The 24,503-nt window shown below is 44.8% G+C and overlaps 1 protein-coding gene across 4 annotated transcripts in view; it reads right to left on the bottom strand.

Annotated features, from left to right (window-relative positions):
* Nucleotides 1-24,503, bottom strand: part of STAG2 (stromal antigen 2) — a 126,507-nt gene that overhangs the window by 14,879 nt on the left and 87,125 nt on the right. For 2 of the 4 annotated variants that reach the window (XM_040442168.1, XM_040442169.1), the window contains exons 14-27: nt 22,431-22,538; nt 21,891-22,002; nt 20,769-20,886; nt 17,271-17,374; nt 16,373-16,465; nt 16,163-16,252; nt 15,275-15,478; nt 14,492-14,562; nt 10,802-10,889; nt 10,634-10,714; nt 10,435-10,545; nt 4,643-4,817; nt 3,724-3,863; nt 2,523-2,624 (exon numbers count right to left, since the gene is read on the bottom strand). In XM_040442168.1, the coding sequence (XP_040298102.1) occupies nt 2,523-2,624; nt 3,724-3,863; nt 4,643-4,817; nt 10,435-10,545; nt 10,634-10,714; nt 10,802-10,889; nt 14,492-14,562; nt 15,275-15,478; nt 16,163-16,252; nt 16,373-16,465; nt 17,271-17,374; nt 20,769-20,886; nt 21,891-22,002; nt 22,431-22,538 (1,597 nt within the window). The remainder of the gene's footprint in view (nt 1-2,522; nt 2,625-3,723; nt 3,864-4,642; nt 4,818-10,434; nt 10,546-10,633; nt 10,715-10,801; nt 10,890-14,491; nt 14,563-15,274; nt 15,479-16,162; nt 16,253-16,372; nt 16,466-17,270; nt 17,375-20,768; nt 20,887-21,890; nt 22,003-22,430; nt 22,539-24,503) is intronic. The other 2 variants (XM_040442170.1, XM_040442171.1) reach the window with 1 other exon arrangement.

The raw sequence follows: 24,503 nt of genomic DNA, 5'->3' as shown, positions 1-24,503 counted from the left end.
GTATCCGGCAAGCAAGTGCGGATGCGATGCGTTTTTCACGGATGGCTGCTAAGGAGATGATGTTATTAAATAGGGAATGAGGTCCATTCACTTTATTATATTTCATGTTATAATGGAAAATACGAGCATTCTTAAAGGGCTTCCTCTAAAGTCATTATTTTTTTTTTGGCTCCTTAAAATTCTTATGCTGCGATTTATCAATATATAGGGCTCTTACTCATTTTCGTTCAGTAGTTTCTTAAAAAAATTGACTTTTATAATATGTAAATTACCTCTCTACCAGCAAGTAGAGCGGCTACTTGCTGGTAGCAGCCGCATCCTCCTTTCATAATGACGCCCCCTCCTCATGTTGATTGACAGGGCCAGCGAGCGCTCTCCTCCTCTGGCTGGCCCTGTCTGCGTTTTAAATCTCGCGCCTTCGCCGTACCGGTCTTCAGTCGGCGCAGGCGCACTGATAGGAGGACACTCGCTCGGCTGCTCCTTCCTCAGTGCGCCTGCGCCGGGTGTAGATGTGACGTCATCGGCGCAGGCGCATTGAGGAAGGAGCGGCCGAGCAAGTGTCCTCCTCTCAGTGCGCCTGCGCCGACTGAAGACCGGTACGGCGCAGGCGCGAGATTTTGAACACAGACAGGGCCAGCCAGAGGAGGAGAGCGCTCGCTGGCCCTGTCAATCAACATGAGGAGGGGGCGTCATTATGAAAGGAGGATGTGGCTGCTACCAGCAAGTAGCCGCTCTACTTGCTGGTAGAGGGGTAATTTACATATTATAAAAGTCAATTTTTTTAAGAAACTACTGAACGAAAATGAGTAAGAGCCCTATATAAATCGCAGCATAAGGATTTTAAGGAGCCAAAAAAATAATTATGACTTTAGGGGGGTGACAGAAGCCCTTTAAATACAGAATTCTAAGTAAAATGTCCCTTGAAGTTAAAAAATAATAAAATTACTCACCTCATCCACTTGATCGCACAGCTGTTATCGTCTTCTTTCAGGACCTGCAAAAGGACCTGCGCTGACGTCATCGCGCTCACCACGTGATGAGCATGATGACGTCAGCGCAGGTCCTTTTGCAGGTCCTGCAAGAAGAAAGAAGACTATAACAAATGCGCGATGAAATGGATGAGGTGAGTAATTTTTTTACTTCAAGGGACATTTTACTTAGCATTCTGTATTAAAGGGTTTCTGTCACCCCACAAAACTCTTTTTTTTTTTTTTTTGGATAGTTAGATTCCTTATAGGGCGATATAGGAGAATATAATAGTCTTACTTACTTTCATGCGGCCGATTCTTTATAAAACGAAGTTTTATAATATGTAAATGAGGGCTCTACCAGCAAGTAGGGCGTCTACTTGCTGGTAGCCGCAGCAGCAATCCGCCCCCTCGCCGTGTTGATTGACAGGGCCAGCCGGGATCTCCTCCAACACCGGGCCCCGTGCACAGAAGTCTCTTTGTATGTAAAATCTTTCATTAATGCTTTATACCGTAAATCGCTCTCCTTTTGATAAACTTTACTAGCCTAAACGCCTGCATCAGTACTCACTATGAATGTAGAGTGCGGTCCCTCCGGCGCATGACTTCATCCTGCTCCTGCTTCATTAATGAAGTGGGAGGAGCGTGACGTCAGTCACACGCCGGCCGGACCGCACGCTACATTCATAGTGAGTACTGATGCAGGCGATTAGGCTAGTAAAGTTTATCAAAAGGAGAGCAATTTACGGTATAAAGCATTAATGAAAGATTTTACATACAAAGAGACTTCTGTGCACGGGGCCCGGTGTACTACAGTGACTGCACCGGGCCCGCTGTGAGTTCCAGCCTCCAGCCCCTCCTCCCTCCCCGCACTGTGACTGATGTATCGCCGGCCACACTGTGCAGCATAGCGGCCGGCGATACATCCGTGTCAGCCCTGTAAAAAAAGTCAACCATCGTTTTATAAGGCGCACTGTCATTTCCCCCCCACTTTTGGGGGGGGGGGGGGGGGGGGGAGTGCGTCTTATAAAGCGAAAAATACGGTAATAAAATCTACAGAACACCGATCCCAAACTTCAGTGAAGAAATCCAGGTTTGGGACTGGGTAGCACATTCAGTTTTTTATCACACGCATGCAAAACGCATTAGAACGCTTTGCACTCGCGTGAAAAAAATTGAACAATGCAATTGCAGACAAAACTGACTGAAATTGCGTGCGCACTCTCGCGGGTTTCCCGCAACACATCCGGACCTCTTCCACGACGCCTGTGTGAAAGGGGCCTTAGAAAGTGCATCTTGTCCCACAAAAAACAAGACCTCATATAGCTATATGAATAAAAAAAATAAAAAAGTTATGGCTTTGGGAGAACTGGAAGTAAAAAACTAAAACGTCATTAAGCGGTTAAAATACTAGACTCCCTCCCCGCCCCCCAAAAAAGTTTTAATAAATGCATCCCACAATGAATCTGTACTATTTATACATTATGCATGATTAAGACAATGAAACCTCAAGGCTGAACTTTGGCTCCACAATGAACTCACAATACAGCATACCTGTTGTAAACTGAGAATGAGAGTCTTCGCACACTGGATTTTATCGATCTGTCGCGTTTTACTCATGGTTTCTTTTATGATGTCTCCATAGTCATTATAATACTACAAAACAAATCATTGCATTAGTAACATCAATAAAAATAAAATAAAAACAGGAATAGTATGCTTAGGAGTGGTGTGGGTGGTCCTACTCAGTGACTGACAGCCTTCCATGTAAACTAAGTCATGCAGACTTAGCTGTCAATCACTGATTGCACCACCCACTTGACCACTAAAGCCCAGAATTAGCAAAGACTGAAATTAATATACTACAAGTTATGCTGATTCTTTTCCCAACAACTATAGATCAATCTGCTTGGCATTTCCTGCTCTATAACATGCTGCCTGGAGATTACATTGATTTTTCATAGTGACAGGTTCTTTTCAAATGACTAGGGGTGCCTGTACATATAGCGTCTTGTGCAATTTGGGAGAGAACAGCATATCTTTACCACACTTTTCAGAGGCATGGCTTGCACAAATTAAAAGGGTTTTCCACGACTTTAATACTGATGACTTATCCTTTGGATAGATCATCAGTATCTGATCGGTAGGGGTCCGACAAATATGATCCCCACTGATCAGCAGTTTGAGAAGGCACAGGAGCTCCTGAGAGCCCTGCTGCCTTCTAGCAGCTTACCAGTACAGTGCGCAGCTCAACGCCATTCACGTCAATGGGGCTTATCTGTACCTAGGCCACGTGACCGATGAACGTGTCGTCACTGGCCTAGGAAAAGCTACTGCGAGTGCCAACGCATTCTCTAACAGCTGATCTGCGGAGGTCCCCGTCCCCCCACCCAGATACTAATGACCAATTCACGTTACAACTCTGTGCAGTTCTCAAGAGCAACTTACTTTAGGATGTTGATCTGATTGCAGAAAGTTTTTGATAACTCTGATAACCTGGATAAACTTATTCTACAGTATATGGATCACATAGGAATAATTTGTGTATTCAGAGAGAGCTAACAAGGCCTCTCAGCACTTTAGTCACAGTTTAGAGTACAGATTAATGGGCGCATCCTTCATTATGTAGTCTTAGAAGTACTACCGGTAACAGACAACTTTTAATCTTAAATTCAGAAGAAAATGTATAAGCTAAGAAAACTGCAAGAAATGATTAAATTAGCTCCATAGCTGGCAAACACCTTTAAGTACCTACCCTCATATACTGCTTGAAGATGTCAGCTGCGGCATTCATTTCAACCACATTATACACTATAAGCTTGCAGAAAGCTGCAAGCAAATTTCTTCTTTTGTGTAATGCTTCAATTTTACTGGCTTCATCATCTTGCTGACCATCTGAAAACAAAGGGGGAAAAGACAGAACTTAAGCGAAGGAATGAAGAGTGTGAATGCATACTGTGAGAAAACGTATTACTAATTCTTCCATATGGGGCCCACACATACAGACCTCGCTAGTTTATAAAAATATCCTTTCTGTGTCATTGTATTAAAAAAACTTTACTAATCCTAAAGATGGTGTGTCTAGATCTGCACCAGATTTATCAAAGAGGCTCAGGATGGATGAGAAATCTGGTGCAGGGATAGACACTTTTCGGTTGGCTTGCTTTGAGACAGATTTTTAGGTCAGATTAGTGGTTTAATTTTGGCGCAAAATGGGGCATCTTAGGCCTGTCCCTTTCCCAAGAGACTCTGCCCCATTCAGATAATAGACACCAACCTCGCAAGAAAACCTAGATGTGCCAGTTGTCAGAAACAGCTGAGGACAAGACAGCTTTGCAGTACACAGTGCTTAATGTAGTGAGTAGAGTTCGTGGCAATGCCACTGCTTCTATTGGACCCGCTGATCAAAGACTGATGCGGTGCCACCTCTGCTTACTGAGCACTGTGTATACAATGAAAACCACTTCCATCTTCTCTCCAGGGTCCCGGGGGACCCAAGAATGGGCTGCCCAATCGCTAAAGCCTACGCCATAAATATGCTTTACACAAGCTTAAGGGGTCTGGACTGTCTGCCTTAAATATACAGGGGATGGTCTGTGACTGGTTGGCACATTGTAAATGGATTTGAATCGTTACTCGCATAAACATGACTGTGGCACTTGGCAGCCACTTACCTGAACTGATGTTATCATCATCTTGGTCAATAAAGACATGATCCAAAATAAAGCTGAGTAACTCAGACTGTAAGGAGGAATCTGGGGAATAGACAAGTGGCTCTAAAATGTCGCGGCCCCCAACTACAATCTGGTGGCTAAAGATCATTAGCACATCACAGAGAATAGTAAATGCCTGAAAAAGAGAATGTGACAGAAATAACTATTAAACATATAGAAAAATAATACTCATTGCACTTATACAATAAAATGCCAACAGATGCTCAAAAACATCCAAAATCTTAACCAGTAAAGACCAGGTCTGAAAAGGCCTTAATGACCAGACACTTTTTTGTGATTTAGCAACACGTGGTGGTTTAATGGTCCTCATAACTCTTATTTGTTGGACTATCAAAATAATTTTTGTGACATTTGTATGTGACACACAAGCTTTTTTGGTAATATCTTTAGAGAATGCTTTTCTTGTTTTAGTTTCGTTTTGGGGGGAAATAAAGCATTTCTCTGTCAAACTATGGCTTTTTATTTTTTTAAATATGCAAATTGACGCTAAAATAAATTATTAAAATGGGTTCCCTATATTGTACGGGTCGTTTGGATATGTAATAAGTATAGTTTTCCATTAACCGGGCGACTATAGCAACAGTTTTGGTTGGAGTGGGTGTTTTACTTTTTTTATATTTATTTGGCACATAATATGCCCTCCAAGTGAAAAAACCTCTGGGGGACACTGACCCTTTTTTGTATTTGCACTTTAGTACTGTAACCGGGGGATTTAAAGGGAACCTGTCACCTCCAACAAACATCCCAAGCCGGCAGCAGTACCTGAGAGTAGCCAGCAGCGTGTTTGTAACGATCATTGTCTTCCTGCAGGCAGATGAAGGAAAAGTTGTAAAAACGTTCTTTTATTCCCTGCCGGCGCGCTTATCTAGTCACGCTTGAAGTCACAGAGGCAGCGTGACGGTAACCACATCCCCTTTCCTGCCCCTTCGCTGTGATTGACATCCGGCAGTTCGGCAAAGCCAGCCAAACTGTCGTGCATAAGCGCTGTCAGTCACAGCGAAGGGGCAGGGAAGGGGACGTGGTTACCGTCACGCTGCCTCCGTGACTTCAAGCGTGACTAGAGAAGCGCGCCGGCAGGGGATTAAAGAACGTTTTTACAGCTTTTCCTTCATCTGCCTGCAGGAAGACAATGATCGTTACAAAGACGCTGCTGGCTTGGGATGGGACGCTGCTCTCAGGTACTGCTGCCGGCTTGGGATGTTTGTTGGAGGTGACAGGTTCCCTTTAAAGTTACAGGGGAAGACAGCCTCTTGTGCACTCCACTGCCAATGCAATTTGCAGCATATCCTAAAACAGGGGTGCTTAGCACACTAGCTCACATGTAAATGCAGATTGCATGGCATAGATCTGTGGAAGAAATCCAAAGATGAAACACTGATTTCTGCAGCACATGAGCCAGTGGATCTTCCCTAATTTAATTCAACCAGGCTAGCTTAGAGCTTTTTGCCCAGAATTCACAGCATTATTGAGCATGTTTTGGATTTTAATTTATTTCATGCATATTTTTTTTTTAAAGAGCATATGTATGGGTTATAAACGAACGCATTGGCACAGAATTCACATGTAAAACGTGACAATATCGAACATAAGAGCATGGCCCTTTGTTCTTATAGTCAGTTTCCAGGACATTTCTTGTACCTGTAACTGTATAAGGCAGGGCTTGACAAATCCCAGGCCTGGGTATTTGCCCCTGCTTGAAAATAGGCCCAGCACACCTGCAGCCAGGCGCAGCCACTGGAGGGTTAGGACTGCGAGCAAAATGAAACTTTTTTTTTTAATCACTTGCTCCCAGGCTCGGACTGCCACCCTGCCCGGACCCCTCAACTTTCGGCTCCATCGTGGTTTGGCCACTCTCTCTCGCCGTCTATCGGTCGCAGCGTGCTGATGTCGCTGTGCGTCATCTCCAGGGCAGTTAAAAATGGCGAAGCCTTTACCGGAGCCCGGCCGATACTTATGCGATAACTGTCCGGCAGACATCAGAGCCCGTGTCCCGGTGAGAGAGGCTCGGCGGGGGAAGAGGAGTTAGTGCAGGGGAGGCAGAGCGGGAGCACAGGTAGCGGCGCTGCACTCGCTGACAAGTGGAGGGAAGACAATCAGCCCATCATCATTCCTCCTGCTGTATACAGCAGGGTACATGATCGGGCAGCGCAACATCCCAGGACACCAAGTGCTGCCAGGTCCCTGCACGGCCGGCTCTGCGGCGGTAAATGATGTGCCCTGCACTTATCCGCCAGGCTCAAAGTTTGTAATGTCTGCCTGCTGCAGCCATGAACCCAGCGGGGAGCTGCATACCTGCTGCCGTCATTAGGCCGGAGCTCCTGCTAGCCACAACTGGTGGCCATTCCTGCACCGTGCTCCATCCCTGCAGTTACCATTCGGCCATTTCTTAGTTCTTTCCCTTTCTAGGAAAGCTGGGTGACAGCCTGTATACCACACAGAAAGCCGGGTGACAGCTCCTAGGAGAGCGGTGTGGTATACAGGCTGTCTGTCACCCAGCTTTCCTGGTCTGCTGAGGAGAATATATCTCAGTATAGGAATATTTAGATACGTTATCATATGATTTACCCATTCAGGAGTCTTGGAAAGCCGGGTTGCAGCTCCTATGAGAACTAAGACTACTGAATGGCCAAATCATCTGATGACTTCTCTATATGTTCCCATACTGAGATATATTCTCCTCAGGAAAGCTGGGTAACAGGCTGTACACCACACAGTTCTCCTAGGAGCTGCCATAAGACTACTGAATGGCCAAATCATCTGATAACTTCTCTATATGTTCCCATACTGAGATATATTCTCCTCAGGAAAGCTGGTGACAGGCTGTATACCACACAGTTCTCCTAGGAGCTGCCATAAGACTACTGAATGGCCAAATCATCTGATAACTTCTCTATATGTTCCCGTACTGAGATATGTTCTCCTCAGGACTAGGAGACCAGGAAAGCTTGGTGACAATCCATGAGAGAGCTGGAAGGCCCCCCTCAGTCTTCCTAGGGTAATTCCAATGGAAAGATTTTCCACAGAGGATTACCTGTTGTGGATTTTTATCCAACTCTACATGTAGCGTGTGGATTTGCTGTGGAATTCAGCCACGATCAGTTACATATGGTGAAATCATATATTACCACGGTGCGGATTTGAAATGTGCACTTTTTATGAAGTGTGAGGATTTTTGGTAAAATCCATTTTGCTGGTATTTGCTGCAATATGCTGTGGATTTCATAGTTGCAGTTCTATGAGATGAATGAGCCCGGACCAAACATCCTGGGGAAGGGATCTCAGTTCTGTCAGCTGCAGCACAGGGATTATACACACAGTGACGTCACAGCGCAGGGATTATACACACAGTGACGTCACAGCGCAGGGATTATACACACAGTGACGTCACAGCACAGGGATTATACACACAGTGACGTCACAGCACAGGGATTATACACACAGTCACGTCACAGCGCAGGGATTATACACACAGTGACGTCACAGCGCAGGGATTATACACACAGTGACGTCACAGCGCAGGGATTATACACACAGTGACGTCACAGTGCAGGGATTATACACACAGTGACGTCACAGCGCAGGGATTATACACACAGTGACGTCACAGTGCAGGGATTATACATACAGTGACATCATAGTACACTGATAAACACTGAAGACATGCGGCACACAGTGACATCACAGTACACTGATAAACACTGAAGAGATGTGGCACACAGTGACATCACAGTGCAGGGATTATACATACAGTGACATCACAGTACACTGATAAACACTGAAGACATGCGGCACACAGTGACATCACAGTACACTGATAAACACTGAAGAGATGTGGCACACAGTGACGTCACAGTACACTGATAATAAACAATGCCCATGTTGTTTGGTTCTAGACTTCTTTATATGTTAATTTAAGAGGTGTTAAAAATAAGGCTTTATGAGGTAAAAAAAAAAAAAAAAAAAAAAAAACGGCTCCTAACTTTTTTTAGCTGGCTCCTGGATTCTAAGGAAATTTGTCAAGCCCTGGTATAAGGGCATAAAGTGAAAGAGGCTTAAAAGTCATTTTGACCAAATTTAGATGAACAAAACACTTTTTTTTTTTTTTCCCTCTACCGCTGTGAATAAAACAACAACACTGGTAGATTTTATTATTAAAATTTCATGTTCTGAACTAAATACCCATTGTATTTCTGTGGTTTATTTCTATGAACTCAAGATACTGCAGTCACAAGTTTAAAGCAAGGAACCTGTCTCTTGTGTGACCACAAGGTGGCACTGATGGGCTCCTCAAGAACAATACATACAGGTACAAAGCTATAGAAAAAAAAACACGGCTTTGAAAATGGGTAAAAAAAAATAAAAATCTATGGAGATGGCGGTCAAGTGGTTGTAAATTAGCTCCTAATTTTTTACAAGATATGTTTTCAGAACTTATTTACAGACAAAACATAAGGGAGGCAGAGTCTTGTTATTTGGCCTCATGCACATGGCTATATCAGATTTTCAGTTTGTAGTACAGATTAGGGTTTTACCGATATTATCGGCCGATATTGAGGATTTTGAACGTTATCGGTATCGGCATCTATTTTGCCGATATTCCGATAACGTATTGCGAACACAGAACGCGCTGCTCTCAGCGCGTTCTGTGTTCCCTCCGCAGCACAGGGGAGAAGGAAGCAGTGTCTCCTCCCCCTGTGATGCTGCTGCCGCTGCCGCCAATGGCAGGAGAGGAGACAAGAGGAGGGGAGGGGCTGTGGCCGCTGCGCCACCAATGAAGAAGAGTCTTTCATTAATTCATATACAGGAGGCGGGAGCTGGCTGCAGAATCACATAGCCGGCTCCCGACCTCTATGAACGGCAGCTGCAGTCCGCGGTAGTTAACCCCTTAGGTGCCGCGGATCGCAGCTACCGCTCATAGAGGTCGGGAGCCGGCTATGTGACTCTGCAGCCAGCTCCCGCCTCCTGTATGTGAAAGAGAGGTATCTTCATTGGTGGCGCAGTGCGCCCCCCACCCCAGTATTAATCATTGGTGGCAGTGGCCACAGGATCCCCTCTTCCCTGCTCCTCCGATCGGAGCCCCAGCTGTGTAAGCCTGGGGTTCCGATCGGTTACCATGGCAGCCAGGACGCTATTGAAGCCCTGGCTGCCATAGTCAGCTCCATGCTGCTGTGTGCACAAAGCACAGAGCAGCAGGGACAGTGTGAGATCCTATTCACCCTGATAGAGCTCTATCAGGGTGAATAGGACAAGGGTTCTAGTCCCTAAGGGGGCTAAAAGTTAGTAAAAAAAAATATTAAGTATAAATGAAAAAGATTTACCAAAAAATAAAATAATAATACACGTTAACAATAAACATTAATTTTCAGCAGATTTTTGTAGGAAAAAAAATTTTTCCTCAAAAATAAAAACACCCAGAATATCTGTATAAATTATCGGCTATCGGCCTGAAAGTTGACAAATTATCGGTATCGGCCCTAAAAAATCAATATCGGTCGATCCCTAGTACAGATTCTTGAAAACAATGTGCATTCAGTTTTTTTTTTTTCACATTCTCATCAAGGGCTATTCTCATGCGCAAAAACAGACAAGAATGAACCTCAAAAGAGATTCTCGATCCAAGCACACAGATCGTCAAAATAGGGTGCGTAAACATCCTCACTGGTCATGTGCATGAGGCCTTGTCCTCCAATACATCTCTACAAATTATTTAAACTCTAGGACATCTCACTCACTTGACTTTTTACGATTACCTGTTCTTTTACAGCAGTGTGCACATTGGTAAGGTAATGCTGACATATTTGGCAAAATACCCTCATTTGTCTCTTTAAGGTTATCAACTCCTCCTGAAAAGGAAGGTAATTATATGAGAAGAACAGAACTGAAAACAGAACAAGCAGACAGGAACGAGATGACGCAAAAATGAGGAAATACCTTAGATGAGCCAGCCTCTGATATCTTTGCCAGTTGCCAAAGAATTACATAATGGGTACATTGTAAAGCATGGGTGACAATCTGAAAGAGAAGAGCATGACACAATGTTACTAAAAAATAATTATATATTTTTTTTAATTACCATAATGTGAAATGTAATACACTGACCTGTTCCGGCATGTCTCCATTTTCAATGCCAGTTTTTAATAGCTTGTAATTGCTGCTGAATAAGTCCCACCTGGAAAGATCATGTGCGCTGCAAAAGACAGAAAGGGATCTTTTAATGGTTGATGTTTTATATTTAATAAAAAAATGTATTGAAAATCTGAAATCATGCATATTGCAATCTTCAGAATTACATCTTAATTACTGTTTTCTACTTCTGTCCAACAACCCAGGATTGTTGAATGATCCAATTCACAGTATTGGCGTGTTACATTGTTTCTAGAACTCCATAACATTCCCTGCTATAGAAGTTAGAGAGAAGGCGGAGCTCCGGCCACTAGCCACTTTCCTTAACTCCACTTCGCCGTGCCAGCACTTACTGTGGGTTATTTCCATCTCGACCATCTAACCCCTTTAACTGCATATGTACCATATTTTTCAGACTATTAAACATATTTTTTCCTCCTGCAAATTGCGCCGATTTCTTCTGGTTACTTGCAGTGGCGTTGTTACTGGCACATGATGGGGGAAGCTCTTGTTACTGGCACATGATGGGGGAAGCTCTTGTTACTGGCACATGATGGGGGGGCTTTTTACTGGCACATGATGGGGGGGCTTATTACTGGCACATGATGGGAGGCTTATTACTGGCACATGATGGGAGGCTTATTACTGGAACATGATGGGAGGCTTATTACTGGCACATGATGGGGGGCACTTATTACTGGCACATGATGGGGGGCACTTATTACTGGCACATTATTGGGGGCACTTATTACTGGCACATTATTGGGGGCACTTATTACTGGCACATTATTGGGGGCACTTATTACTGGCACATTATTGGGGGCACTTATTACTGGCACATTATTAGGGGCACTTATTACTGGCACATTATTGGGGGCACTTATTACTGGCACATTATTGGGGGCACTTATTACTGGCACATTATTGGGGGCACTTATTACTGGCACATTATTGGGGGCACTTATTACTGGCACATTATTGGTGGGCACTTATTACTGGCACATTATTGGTGGGCACTTATTACTGGCACATTATTGGTGGGCACTTATTACTGGCACATTATTGGTGGGCACTATAGGGGCATCTACTGAGGCCACAAAAAAGGCATATTTTATATGGGGGGCTCTGTACAGTAGCATTTTATACTGGGACACATTATGGTGGGTACTATGGGGAAGGGGGGAGAGAAGTACTATGGGGTCATCTACGGGGGGCACTAAGGAGGAGTATTTTATACTTGCAAATTATGGCAGACACTGAGGGCATCTACTGGGGCACTATATATGGGGCATTTTATACTGGTACATTATGGGGGGCACTAGGAGGAAGGGGGGAGAGGAGCACTATGGGGGCATTTACTGGGGGGCACTATATAGGCCCACAATATACAGTATACCTCTGCACTGTGTAGTCTGTTCTATAAGCACCATTGTTTTGTGGCGGCAGACAGAAAATAATCTGGAAGTGCCCCTCCCGAGACCAGGCTCTGGATCCGCCACTGGTCTGGACTGCTCACAGGAGTGTAAATTTCTTCTAAACTGTAATCCGTATCCTCTGACATGCAGAAATCAGCGCTCGCTCGGTAACAACTAACAGGCAGTGCCTGTAGGCTGTAGCCTGGCCCTGTTACTGAAGCTAGCTGAGTGGTGTAAGGTTAAGGTACTAGTAGAGATGAGCGGCCGCTGAATCCTGATTTAAAGTTAGTTACTGCAGGATATGGATTACAGTTTAGAAATGTCAAATGTACACTCCTGTGAGCGGCGGGGAGGGAGATCTGTGGATGACACTGTTATGGAGGGGGATCTGTGGATGACACATATAGCATAACAGTGTCATCCACAGACCCCCTCCATAACAGTGTCATCCACAGATCCCCCTCCTATAACAGTGTTATGCCTCATGCACACGACCGTTGTGTGCATCCGTGGCCGTTGTGCCGTTTTCCCTTTTTTTTTTCGCGGACCCATTGACTTTCAATGGGTCCGTGGAAAAATCGGAAAATGCACCGTTTTGCAGCCACATCCGTGTTTCCAACGGTTCACGGACCCATTCAAGTCAATGGGTCCGTGAAAGAACACGGATGCACACAAGATTGGCATCCGCATCCGTGGCCGTAGGTTACTTTCATACAGACGGATCCGAAGATCCGTCTGCATAAAAGCTTTTTCAGAGATGAGTTTTCTCGTGAAGGTCTCATTAAGCAATGCGCCGCACAGACCTGTCACTTACCAGTAGGAGGAGCTCCCGGCCGGTCACAGACAGCGCAGCAGGTAAGTATGATGCTTCTAATATTGTAATATTGCTAAGTAACCATGGCAACCAGGCCTGCAGTAGCGTCCTGGTTGCCATGGTTACCGATCGGAGCCCCAGAGCGATTAAACTGGGACTCCGATGCCACTAATGATCAAGGGGGGGGGGGGGGCCGCACACTGGCCACCAATGATATTAATACAATAGAGGGGGGCCGCACACTGGCCACCAATGATAATACAATAGAGGGAGGGGGGGGGCGACGGAGGCCACCAATGAAATTACAATAGAGGGGGGGAGGGGGGCCGACGGAGGCCGCACACTGGCCACCAATGAAATTACAATAGAGGGGGGGCCGGGGGGGCCGACAGAGGCCGCACACTGGCCACCAATGATATTACAATAGAGGGGGGGGGGGGGGGGGGCCGCACACTGGCCACCAATGATATTCAAACTGGGAAGGGAGGGGGGTCTGCCCCCTGCTGCCTGGCAGCCCCTGATCTCTTACAGGGGGCTATGATACGCACAATTAACCCCTTCAGGTGCGGCACCTGAAGGGTTAATTGTGCTGATCACAGCCCCCTGTAAAAGATCGGGTGCTGCCAGGCAGCAGGGGGCAGATATGTACACAGTTAGTAGTATATTCTAACTAGAAGCGTCCCCATCACTATGGGAACGCCTCTGTGTTAGAATATACTGTCGGATCTGAGTTTCACGATGTAACTCAAATCCGATGGTATATTCTAACATAGAGGCGTTCACATGGTGATGGGGACGCTTCAAGTTAAAATATACCATCGGATTGGAGAAAACTCTGATCCTATGGTATATTAACTCCTGACTTTACATTGAAAGTCAATGGGGGACGGATCCGTTTGAAATTGCACCATATTGTGTCAACGTCAAACGGATCCGTCCCCATTGACTTAGATTGTAATTCAGGACGGATCCGTTTGGCTCCGCACGGCCAGGCGGACACCAAAACGACTTTTTTTTCATGTCCGTGGATCCTCCAAAAATCAAGGAAGACCCACGGACGAAAAAACGGTCACGGATCACGGAAAAACGGAACCCGTTTTTGCAGACCAAAAAAAAAAAATGGTCGTGTGCATGAGGCCTTATCCACAGGCAACTAGGACATGTTGAAATCTGAGTGATTGTTTTTTAAACCAAAGACAGCAGGACTTTTCTTCCCTGTTGCGGTTTTAGGTATTGGGTAAAGTATAGCAGCATTTCTAAGCATACTTGTGTAAATGTATAGTTTTTATAGCTTCCCCCCCCCCTCCCCTATTTTTGTCCTGGCCCCCAGTGTGCCCACATTTCCCACATCAACCACTGTATCAGTGATTTATGATGCTCAAAGCCCTTTCAAATCAGAATGATACTCATAATGTGCATCCAGTGATGAAGACATACTTGTGGAAAGCAGTTATTCTTTTTAGTGTAGACAGCACTTGATATGCATCATCCTCATCAGGTTCTTCTTCCTGGAAATGAGCATTGGAGAAAATAAACTTTAAACTTTCACACAGATTAATGGGGGTCATTTATCAAAATGGGGTAAAGTAGAACTGGCTTAGTTGCCATTAGCAACCAATCAGACCCCACCTTTCATTTTTGACAGCTCCTTCGAAAAATGAAAGGTGGAACCTTTACACCAGTTTGAAAAATCTCCCACTATGGCTCATGATTCCTGATGGCAATAGTAACTATAAGAAAGTTACATGTCCAGTTTTGTGGTAGGTGAATTTATGACTGAATACTGACTAACCAAATACTGGAATATTTTTGAAACTTTATACCAAAATTTTTTAGTTTTTTGTGCTTACAGTCGTTTAGGTTACCAAAAAAAAGAATCAGAATGACAAGCTAAAAACTAAAAACATACCCAACCCTATAAATAACCTACTGCAAGTTCACAGATTCAATGTCAAGTATGTTAAAGTTCAGCAGCAGCCTCATAGACACTGAAGGTGCGCGCGCTCGTCCACCATTCCATTCAAACTCAGTGGCAGTGTGGTGAAAAGGAATGGGGGAATCCAAACCTCTGGTCTAGTAATTGGTGCTGGTCCCAGTGATCACACATTTATGATCTGCCACGTGGATAGGTTCTAACTATTCTTAGTGGGAATATCCCTTTAATTTATATGCACGTTCCAATACTAATAAAGCGAATAGTTATAATAATCATCTTCACACCTCCTGCAGGAAGTCCTCAAGGAGACGATTAAATTTATCTGCCAGTTCATCAATCAACTGACTCTTTGCAATGTCCACTCTGTTGAATATTGTGAACTCCTCATTACAGAGGGCATGATAGGTTTTTGAACACGCTTCCAAGACGTCTGTATCCGTGTGCTTTTCTACAATGCTTCGTATCTGGCGAAGCAGTGCCTCCAAATGCTTTAGGAAAACAAAAAGAGAATAATGTTGTAACAACTGTTTCAGGTAAAAGGTTTATGCTTCTACACTTGTCCAGTCCCTCTGTCCAACCCAATGTGAACAGCTGCATGCCCGGCGATATAGCAGACAGGGCATAATTCAATGCCCAGTGAATTTTGTACATGCGTTCAATCTGAACAGGTGCCAGATCGAGCGGGACAGAGTTAATGGGACGGAGGAACTGTAATTACACTGCTCGACGCTTCAATGTCAACGGTGAGCAGGTAAATTGTGAAGAGAGCGATGCGTTCTCTTCATACAGCTGATCGGCAGTATAATACTGCCTGTGATGATAATGAAAAGTGATCTGTACAAACCAAGAACTGGTGCCTATTAGAAGGCTTAGTGGCCAGAGCAAAAAATTTTTAAAGATTTTAGGATTATATTTTTTTTATACAGACAGTGACACGGAAAATCTCCATATTGAAATTTTTTTCAAAGTATTGCCTAACATAAAAAGTTGGTTTAAAAAATATGGCATACTCTGAGGACATATTCCCTTTAAAACATACCAATATTTCAATGTCATACACGTCTCAAGATGTTCAAATAGGTGATTTTTTTTTAATCTTTTTTTGCTGCAGTAAAATAACACCAGTCCGTCCAAACAGAAAGCCTGGTTTAAGGGGAAAAAAAAACATTTACCTTTTCAAGACGCCCTGTTGTATAAATTTCCAGGTCAAAATACTGTGGCAACTGTAGGAGATTAGTCACCTTCTCTGCATCAACCGAATACTAAGTGAAATTTAAAAAAATTGGAAATGTTAATCCTCTGTTACTATTCCCAATATTATGCTGTAATATTTGTTTCCTTTCATTACATGAACACATCCGGATAAACATGACCGTACGCACTTTTGCTAAAAGCTGCGGCAAAGACACTGCAAAGAGTTCTGTAAGGCGAGTCTTGTCATCCAACTGTGTTTTCTTTTCTTTAGCAGTCAACACCTAAACACAAGGATAATAAATATCTATAATTCAGGATATTGATGCGCATAGGCAGAATAATGTAAGTCGTTCCAAAAACACACTGTTGGCTTCCTATGAAAATGAATCTAATTTGCGTATATATGCGTGACAGATGTCAGCATAATTAGTAATATGCTTGCGCTATATATAAACAACTGGAAATAACTAATACACCAATCATCCAGGAAAAAACATCACAGTAAGGCTCCATTCACACATCCGCAATTCCATTCCGCATTTTGCAGGACGGAATCGCGGACCCATACATTTCTATGGGGCCGCACAACGTGCGGCCCCGATCCGCACTTCCGGGTCCGCAATTCCGATCCTGGAAAAAAAAAAGAACATGTCCTATTCTTATCCGCAATAGCGGACAAGAATAGGCATATTCTCTTAGTGTCGGCAATGTGCAGTCGGCAAAATGCGGAACGCACAATGTCACTGTCCGTGTTTTGTGGATCCGCAAAACACACACGGATGTGTAAATGGACCCTAAGAGTCCATTCACACTTACGCAAGTGTTTTGCGGATCCGCAAAACACGGACACCTGCAATATGCGATCCGCAATTTGTGGACCGCACATCACAGATACTATATTAGAAAATGCCTTTTCTGGTCTGCAATTGCGGACAAGAATAGGACATGTTCTAATTTTTCAGGAACGGAATTGCGGATCCCGAAAATGCGGATTCACATCAGTTCCAGCCCCATTGAAAATTATCTCCATTTATGTTCAAATAGGAAAAAAAATTACAAAACTGCCATTAAAAAGTAATATTTTACCCTTTTTCCTGTTCCTCTGCCAACAGGAGGGTGGCATTCAGCAGCCTGGCGAATTGTACACAGCATAATTTCTATTAGTGCACTTTCCTGGCGATCTGTTAGTGCTGCAGGAGGAAATAAATGATTTTTACTTTTTTAAAATAACTATAATTGCATACAGAACATAAATAAATGGGGGTGGGGGGTTACTGTGCCCTCTGAATTTGCATACAATTTCTGGAGTTTCTGTCACCTGAAAATTGGGTATTAAGCTGGCTGACATTAGCGATGTGCTAATATCAGCTGAACATAACTATATTAGAGCCATCTCACTGCCTAAAGCCTTTATTGAGAAAAATGACCTTTTATAATATGCTAATTAGCGTTGCCCCTGCTCCTAGAGGCTCCGTTCTCCCACCTCTGGCCACGCCCTGCTACACTAGATTAACAGGGCCAGGCAGCCTTCACCTCCTCCTGCCGGCCCTGTGGAGATCTCGCGCCGTTCAGTATACGGCGCAGGCGCAGTGAGGAAGCCAGCAGCCGCCTAGCGTCCTTCCCTCACTGCGCCTGCGCCGAATACTGCACGCCGTGAGATTTAGACACGGCCTGGCCCTGTCAATCAAGAGAAGAAGGGCATTAAAAGATGTGGGCAAAATGAGCCTCTAAGAGCAGGTGCAACGCCAACCCCCACTCCTAGAGGCTCATTAGCATAATATAAATGTTCGTTTTTTGGTTATGTTCAGCTGACATTAGCACATCGCTAATGTTAGCCAGTTTAATACCCATTTTTCAGGTGACAGAAACCCTTTAAGTATAACGTTTAAAGGGGTTATCCGAGTTATGGGGGGAAAAAAAACTTATAAAACTCATCAGGACATACATATACATTAGTTAAGCTTGATTTCTTAATTGAAAAACCCATACTTACACCGTTTTTATTGTATTGTTATTGCTGTGTCTGCATGCTGAAGTACATGCTGAGGGGCGTATAACAACAATGTCTGAGCTCTCCCTCATGAATATTTGTGGGCGTGAACAATCTGACCTTCCCCTCCCCCTGCTCTGCACATCCTAACTTTGCATTTTAAAAAAGTCGCATGATCATCTCCTAGCTCACACAGACAGATCTTCCTGTCACATTGCAGATACACAAGCTCTATGTATCTAAGCTCTATGGCAGCTCTGTGTATCGCAGCTCTGTGTATCGCAGCTCTATGTATAGCAGCTCTATGTATCGCAGCTCTATGTATCGCAGCTCTATGTATCGCAGCTCTATGTATCGCAGCTCTATGTATCTAATATAGCTTAGATCAGCGGTCAGCAACCTTCGGCACTCCAGCTGCTGTGAAACTACAATGCCCAGCATGCTCCATTCATTTCTATGGGGGTTCGGAGAAGAACAGAGTAAGTATGCATGCTGGGAGTTGTAGTTTCACAACACCTGGAGTGCCGGAGGTTGCCTACCCCTGGCTTAGATAGATATAGGTGTCATATAGCTTAGATACATATAGGTGTCATATATGACACCTATATCTATCTAAGCTATATTACAGCCATATCTATGTTGACTATACACTATGTAGTCACTGTCCCCCCTCCCCATACACACAATATACACAATGCAGTGTCCCCCACACCTCCATATACACAATGTAGTGTCCCTCACCCCTCTATACACACACAATATACACAATGTAGTGTCCCTCACCCCTCTATACACACACAATATACACAATGCAGTGTCCCGCACCCCTCCACACACACACACAATGCAGTGTCCCGCACCCCTCCACACACACACAATGCAGTGTCCCGCACCCCTCCACACACACACAATGCAGTGTCCCGCACCCCTCCACACACACACAATGCAGTGTCCCGCACCCCTCCACACACACACAATGCAGTGTCCCGCACCCCTCCACACACACACAATGCAGTGTCCCGCACCTCTCCACACACACACAATGCAGTGTCCCGCACCCCTCCACACACACACAATGCAGTGTCCCGCACCCCTCCACACACACAATGCAGTGTCCCGCACCCCTCCACACACACAATGCAGTGTCCCGCACCCCTCCACACACACAATGCAGTGTCCCGCACCCCTCCACACACAATGCAGTGTCCTGCACCCCTCCACACACACAATGCAGTGTCCCGCACCCCTCCACACACACAATGCAGTGTCCCGCACCCCTCCACACACACAATGCAGTGTCCCGCACCCCCTCCACACACACAATGCAGTGTCCCGCACCCCTCCACACACACAATGCAGTGTCCCTCACCCCTCCACACACACAATGCAGTGTCCCGCACCCCTCCACACACACAATGCAGTGTCCCTCACCCCTCCACACACACAATGCAGTGTCCCGCACCCCTCCATACACACAATGCAGTGTCCCGCACCCCTCCATACACACAATCTACACCAGTGTTTCCCAACCAGTGTGCCTCCAGCTGTTGCAAAACTACAACTCCCAGCATGCCCGCACAGCCAAAGGCTGTCTGGGCATGCTGGGTGTTGTAGTTTTGCAACAGCTGGAGGCACACTGGTTGGGAAACACTGATCTACACAATGCAGTGTCCCCCCACCTTCCTCTTCCAGGGAAACCTAAGAGCCCAGGCAGAAGCACGTGTCTTTACTCTCCAGTATAAACTGCAGGGAGGGCGGGTCTTTCATCCGATTGGCTGTCCTGAGCTGCTAGTCCTTCATTCCTGCTCCTGGATCACAGAAATAGAGCGAGTGGCAGCGCCTGGGTAACCCTTTCCTTATCAGAGCTCTTCTGTTAACTCTTTCAGTGCAACACAGGAGCTTCTGTTTTGCACAGTACTATCGGCCCTGTGTATGGTAATGACAGCCCTGCTGCGCTATTGTTATGATAATGAGATTGCAGCAGCCAGATACAGGGAGAGAGGGGGTGGGCACCAAAGGCCATGACATCTCATTTACAGAGCCGGGCCACTCCCTCAAGCAGGGAGAAGCCTGTAAACGAGCCTGGTGAGTGACATCAGGGGTCACGTTTCCCGCATCGCCTGTGTGGAAACAGTGCAAAATCAATAAAGTGAATACATTAGAAATGTATCTTTAATGATGTATAAAGCAGCCCTAACACACATTTTTTTAAGTCGGATAACCCCTTTAATAAAACTGAATAAAGTCTATATATAATATTCACTGCACACAAAAGGACAAAGCTGTAGCTACTGCAGAACAATTTATCGACAGAGGTGCAGGGTGTTGGGCCCCAGCCAATCAGATACTGATGGTATTGGAGAAGTCTTTTAAAGGGTTTGGAATCCTTAAAATGACTGATGATAGGATATTTGTAAGGAGGACATTTGCAAAGTTGCTTCAAGGAAACCTATCACCATGAAAATGCAGTGCAACCTGCAGTCATTGTGTTATAGAGCAGGAGGAGATGAGCAGATTGATATTATTTTTTTTTGTAGGAAAAGATTCAGTGGTGTACAACCTTTGCATGAACTACACCATTATGGAGTACATACCTTCTTCACCATTCAGGGGATCATCCAACAACAAGCTATTCATACATTCCCAATCCTTTAACAAGTCTGTGGCACAGTCCCACATACTGTCTACAAGATAGGCAGCATGTTCGTGCAACTATAAAAAAAAAAAAAAAAATACACAGTTATCACACTGTTGCATTAATTATGAATTATTACAGTGACAAAATACATATTCCTACACCTATAAAAAGTGTCACCAAAATTCAAATTCTTAAAAAAAGCAGAGTTCACTATCCACACAACTAAACAACCTTTAGGGAACTAAGAACACTTGTGTTTGATATTATTTTCATTCCACATAATGAGCCATGGCTTTAAAGGGGCTTTCCAATTTGTTTAAAAACTTGCCCGCCACTAGGAATTCTCTGTCTGGCCCAGTCTTCATGCCCCTCGACTCGAAAATGGCTAATAGGCTTGCTATTGAGTACTCCTTCAGCAGAAAGGAGTATGTCTGTTCTTTCTTCTCATTCTAGAGATCTATGTGGGTCTTTGTACTTAGACACCCTGATCACAACCTGTGATGCTATGACACATCAAACGTTTTTTAAAGTGAACCTGTCACCTCCAACAAACATCCCAAGCCGGCAGCAGTACCTGAGAGTAGCCAGCAGTGTGTTTGTAACTATCATTGTCTTCCTGCAGGCAGATGAAGCAAAAGCTGTAAAAACTTTCTTTTATCCCCTGCTGGCGCGCTTCTCTGGTCAGGCTTGAAGTCACGGAGGCAGCAGCCTCCTTGCTTCAAGTCATGGTAACAACGCCCCCTTCACTGCCCCTTCGATGTGATTGACAGCCGAACTGTCGCACATAAGCGCTGTCAATCATAGCGAAGGGGCAGTGAAGGGGGCGTGGTTACCGTGACTTGAAGCAAGGACACCGCTGCCTCCGTGACTTCAAGCCTGACAGAGAAGCGCGCCGGCAGGGGATAAAAGAACGTTTTTACAGCTTTTGCTTCATCTGCCTGCAGGAAGAACATGATCGTTACAAACACGCTGCTGACTACTCTCAGGTACTGCTGCCGGCTTGGGATGCTTGTTGGAGGTGACAGGTTCCCTTTAAGTATAGGACACAAAAAAATAAAAAATAAATCACTTCTAATACCTCACTCTCCAAAAAGAAAAAGACAAGAGTCTTCACGAGATTTGCATTTGGGCTAAGCCTTCCTCTTCTCTTCAAAATCCCATCCTCTTCAGGCTCTCTACAACTGAACAGTCTATGAAAAAAAGAAAAACACACAAACGGGTTAACAAACATTTACGGTACATCCACACAGGATACATATGCTGCAGATTTGAGTGCGCCAAATCTGTGTCTTATAGTTGCAGCGGAGTCCATGAGATTGTGCAGATCTCCACAGCGGATTTCACCCTTTTACAAAGTACAGGTGGTGATCCGTTGCAAATTTTCACCTATATCAGTGACAAATCTGCATGCAACCCATGCGTATTTTACTGCAAATTTTGTGAGGATATTGCTGCAGCAAATCCACAGCTGAAATTCTGCTAAGAAAATTCCATCCATCTATCATAATCAATTTCTATCAGTACAAACTATACACAAACAAACATGAAAACACGCCTAATCTTTACCAAAAGCACACAATGTACTGCTACAAGGCTACAATAGAGTAGTTTATCTTACTTTTTATAAAGAAACTCTCCAGCTGCAACAGCTACAGGTCGATGGGCAGAATACACCAAGTGGTAGACATTTTCACAGTCTTCAGCAGTTAGAACCTCATCGCTACTTCTACAAGAAACATATGAAAGTAATACATATCATTTTACACTGATTAGTATATAACAAATAAAAGCATTGTCAAAAATTTTCTCACATTACTTAGGCTACTTTCACACTAGCAATCCCCCATTGAGTCAGCACAACCTACTTTCACACTAGCGTTTTAGTTTTCCAGTATTGAGATCTGTCATAGCGGCTCAATACCGGAAAAAAAACGCTTCAGCTTTTTCCCCATTCATTGTCAATGGGGACAAAATGTAAGTGAACAGAACGGATGCTCCAAATTGCATTCCGTTCCGTTTAGTTTCGTTCCTGTACCAGAGAGCAAACCGCAACATATTGTAGTTTGCTTTCCATCCTGGGATGCGGAGCAAGACGGATCCGGCATGCAATGCAAGTCAATGGGGACGGATCCGTTTTCTCTGACACAATAGAAAACTGATCCGTTCCCCGCTGACTTTCAATGGAGTTCATGACGGATCCGTCTTGGCAATGTTAAAGATAATACAACTGGATCCGTTCATAATGAATGCAGATTGTTGTATCATCAGTAACGGAAGCATTTTTGCTAAACCCTGCCGGATCCAGTAAAAACGCTAGTGTGAAAGTAGCCTAAAATAATCACTAACTGTGACTAACAAATTATTTTCAAAGGTCACTTAAGGTGAACCTGAACAAATCTGTAAAACACTTTGATCAAAAATGTTCATGTTATTGACCCTAAAAACACTTCTATAATCTCTGCCACTAGGGGTCTCCCTTCTAGCAATTTTGCTTTCCACTCACTGTTAGAGCTTGTTCACACGGCCGTTGCCGTATTGCGGCCCGCATTCGGCAGGTCCGCAATACATGGGGCACCAGCTGTGTGCATTCTGCATCACGTATGCGGACCTATTCACTTGAATGGGTCCGCAAATCCAGAGATGCGGTAAGGAACGGAACCCTACGGAAGCAATATGGAGTGCTTTTGTGGGTTCCGTGCCTCCGCACCGCAAAAAGATAGAACTTGCTCTATCTTTCTGCGGAACGGACGGATCGCGAACCCATTCAAGGGAATGGGTCCACAATCCACATGTGGCTGCCCCACGGTCGGTGCCCATGCATTGCCGACAGCAATTTTCTGTCCACAGCACGGGCAGCACACGGTCGTGTGAACAAGCCCTTACTAGGTGAATCCTGTCCGTAGCAGCATAGAATGAAGGAAGTGTTATGTTTTTCTCCAATGTGGCTCCAGAGCTCAGCGTGCTTCTGAGCTCAGTGCAGAGGACCCTTCCCCATCCAGTGCTCAGTACCCAAACACTGCAGAATGCTCAGCATCTCATTCAACCGTTTGATGCCTACAGCGGCTATGAAGACTTATAGGTCTACATTGCAATTAAACCCTTTGTAGTCTTATCTTAATGTTTTTTTACTTTTTTCTTGACTTCTAAAAAACACTTATTTAAAAGGGGTTCTCCAATGTTTAAGGCCTCATGCACACGGCCGCAATTTGCGGTCCCCAATGCACGGGCAACGTCCATGCGGCCGGATCGAGACCCATTCAACTTGAATGGATCCGAGATCCGTCCGCACCGAAAAAAATAGAACACTCCGTAGTGCTTCCGTGCCTCCGTTCCGCACCGCACCTTCGGACCCATTCAAGTGAATGGATCCGCATCCGCGATGCAGGGGAGCACACGGCCGGTGCCTGCATATTGTGGACCAGCTGCTTGCGGGCCGCAATATGGCCACGGCCGTGTACATGAGGCCTAATACTGATGACCTACCCTCAGGATAAGTAAGCAATATCTGATCAGTGCGGCCTCTTCAAACAGCTGATCTGCAGGATGGCCAGGTGTCTGACTCCCACCAATCAGATACTGATGACCTCTTCTAAGTATAGGTCCTCACTATCAAACACTCGAGCAACCCCTTTAAACTACATTCTTACCAATGTCATAAGAATAGATTACCAGCTTCTCTGTCACGAAAACA

Source organism: Bufo bufo, chromosome 8 (assembly GCF_905171765.1).
Source record: "Bufo bufo chromosome 8, aBufBuf1.1, whole genome shotgun sequence".
Taxonomy (NCBI): Eukaryota; Metazoa; Chordata; class Amphibia; order Anura; family Bufonidae; genus Bufo; species Bufo bufo.
The sequence above is the reverse complement of the archived record's forward strand: the minus strand, read 5'-3'. Positions and strand labels throughout refer to the sequence as shown.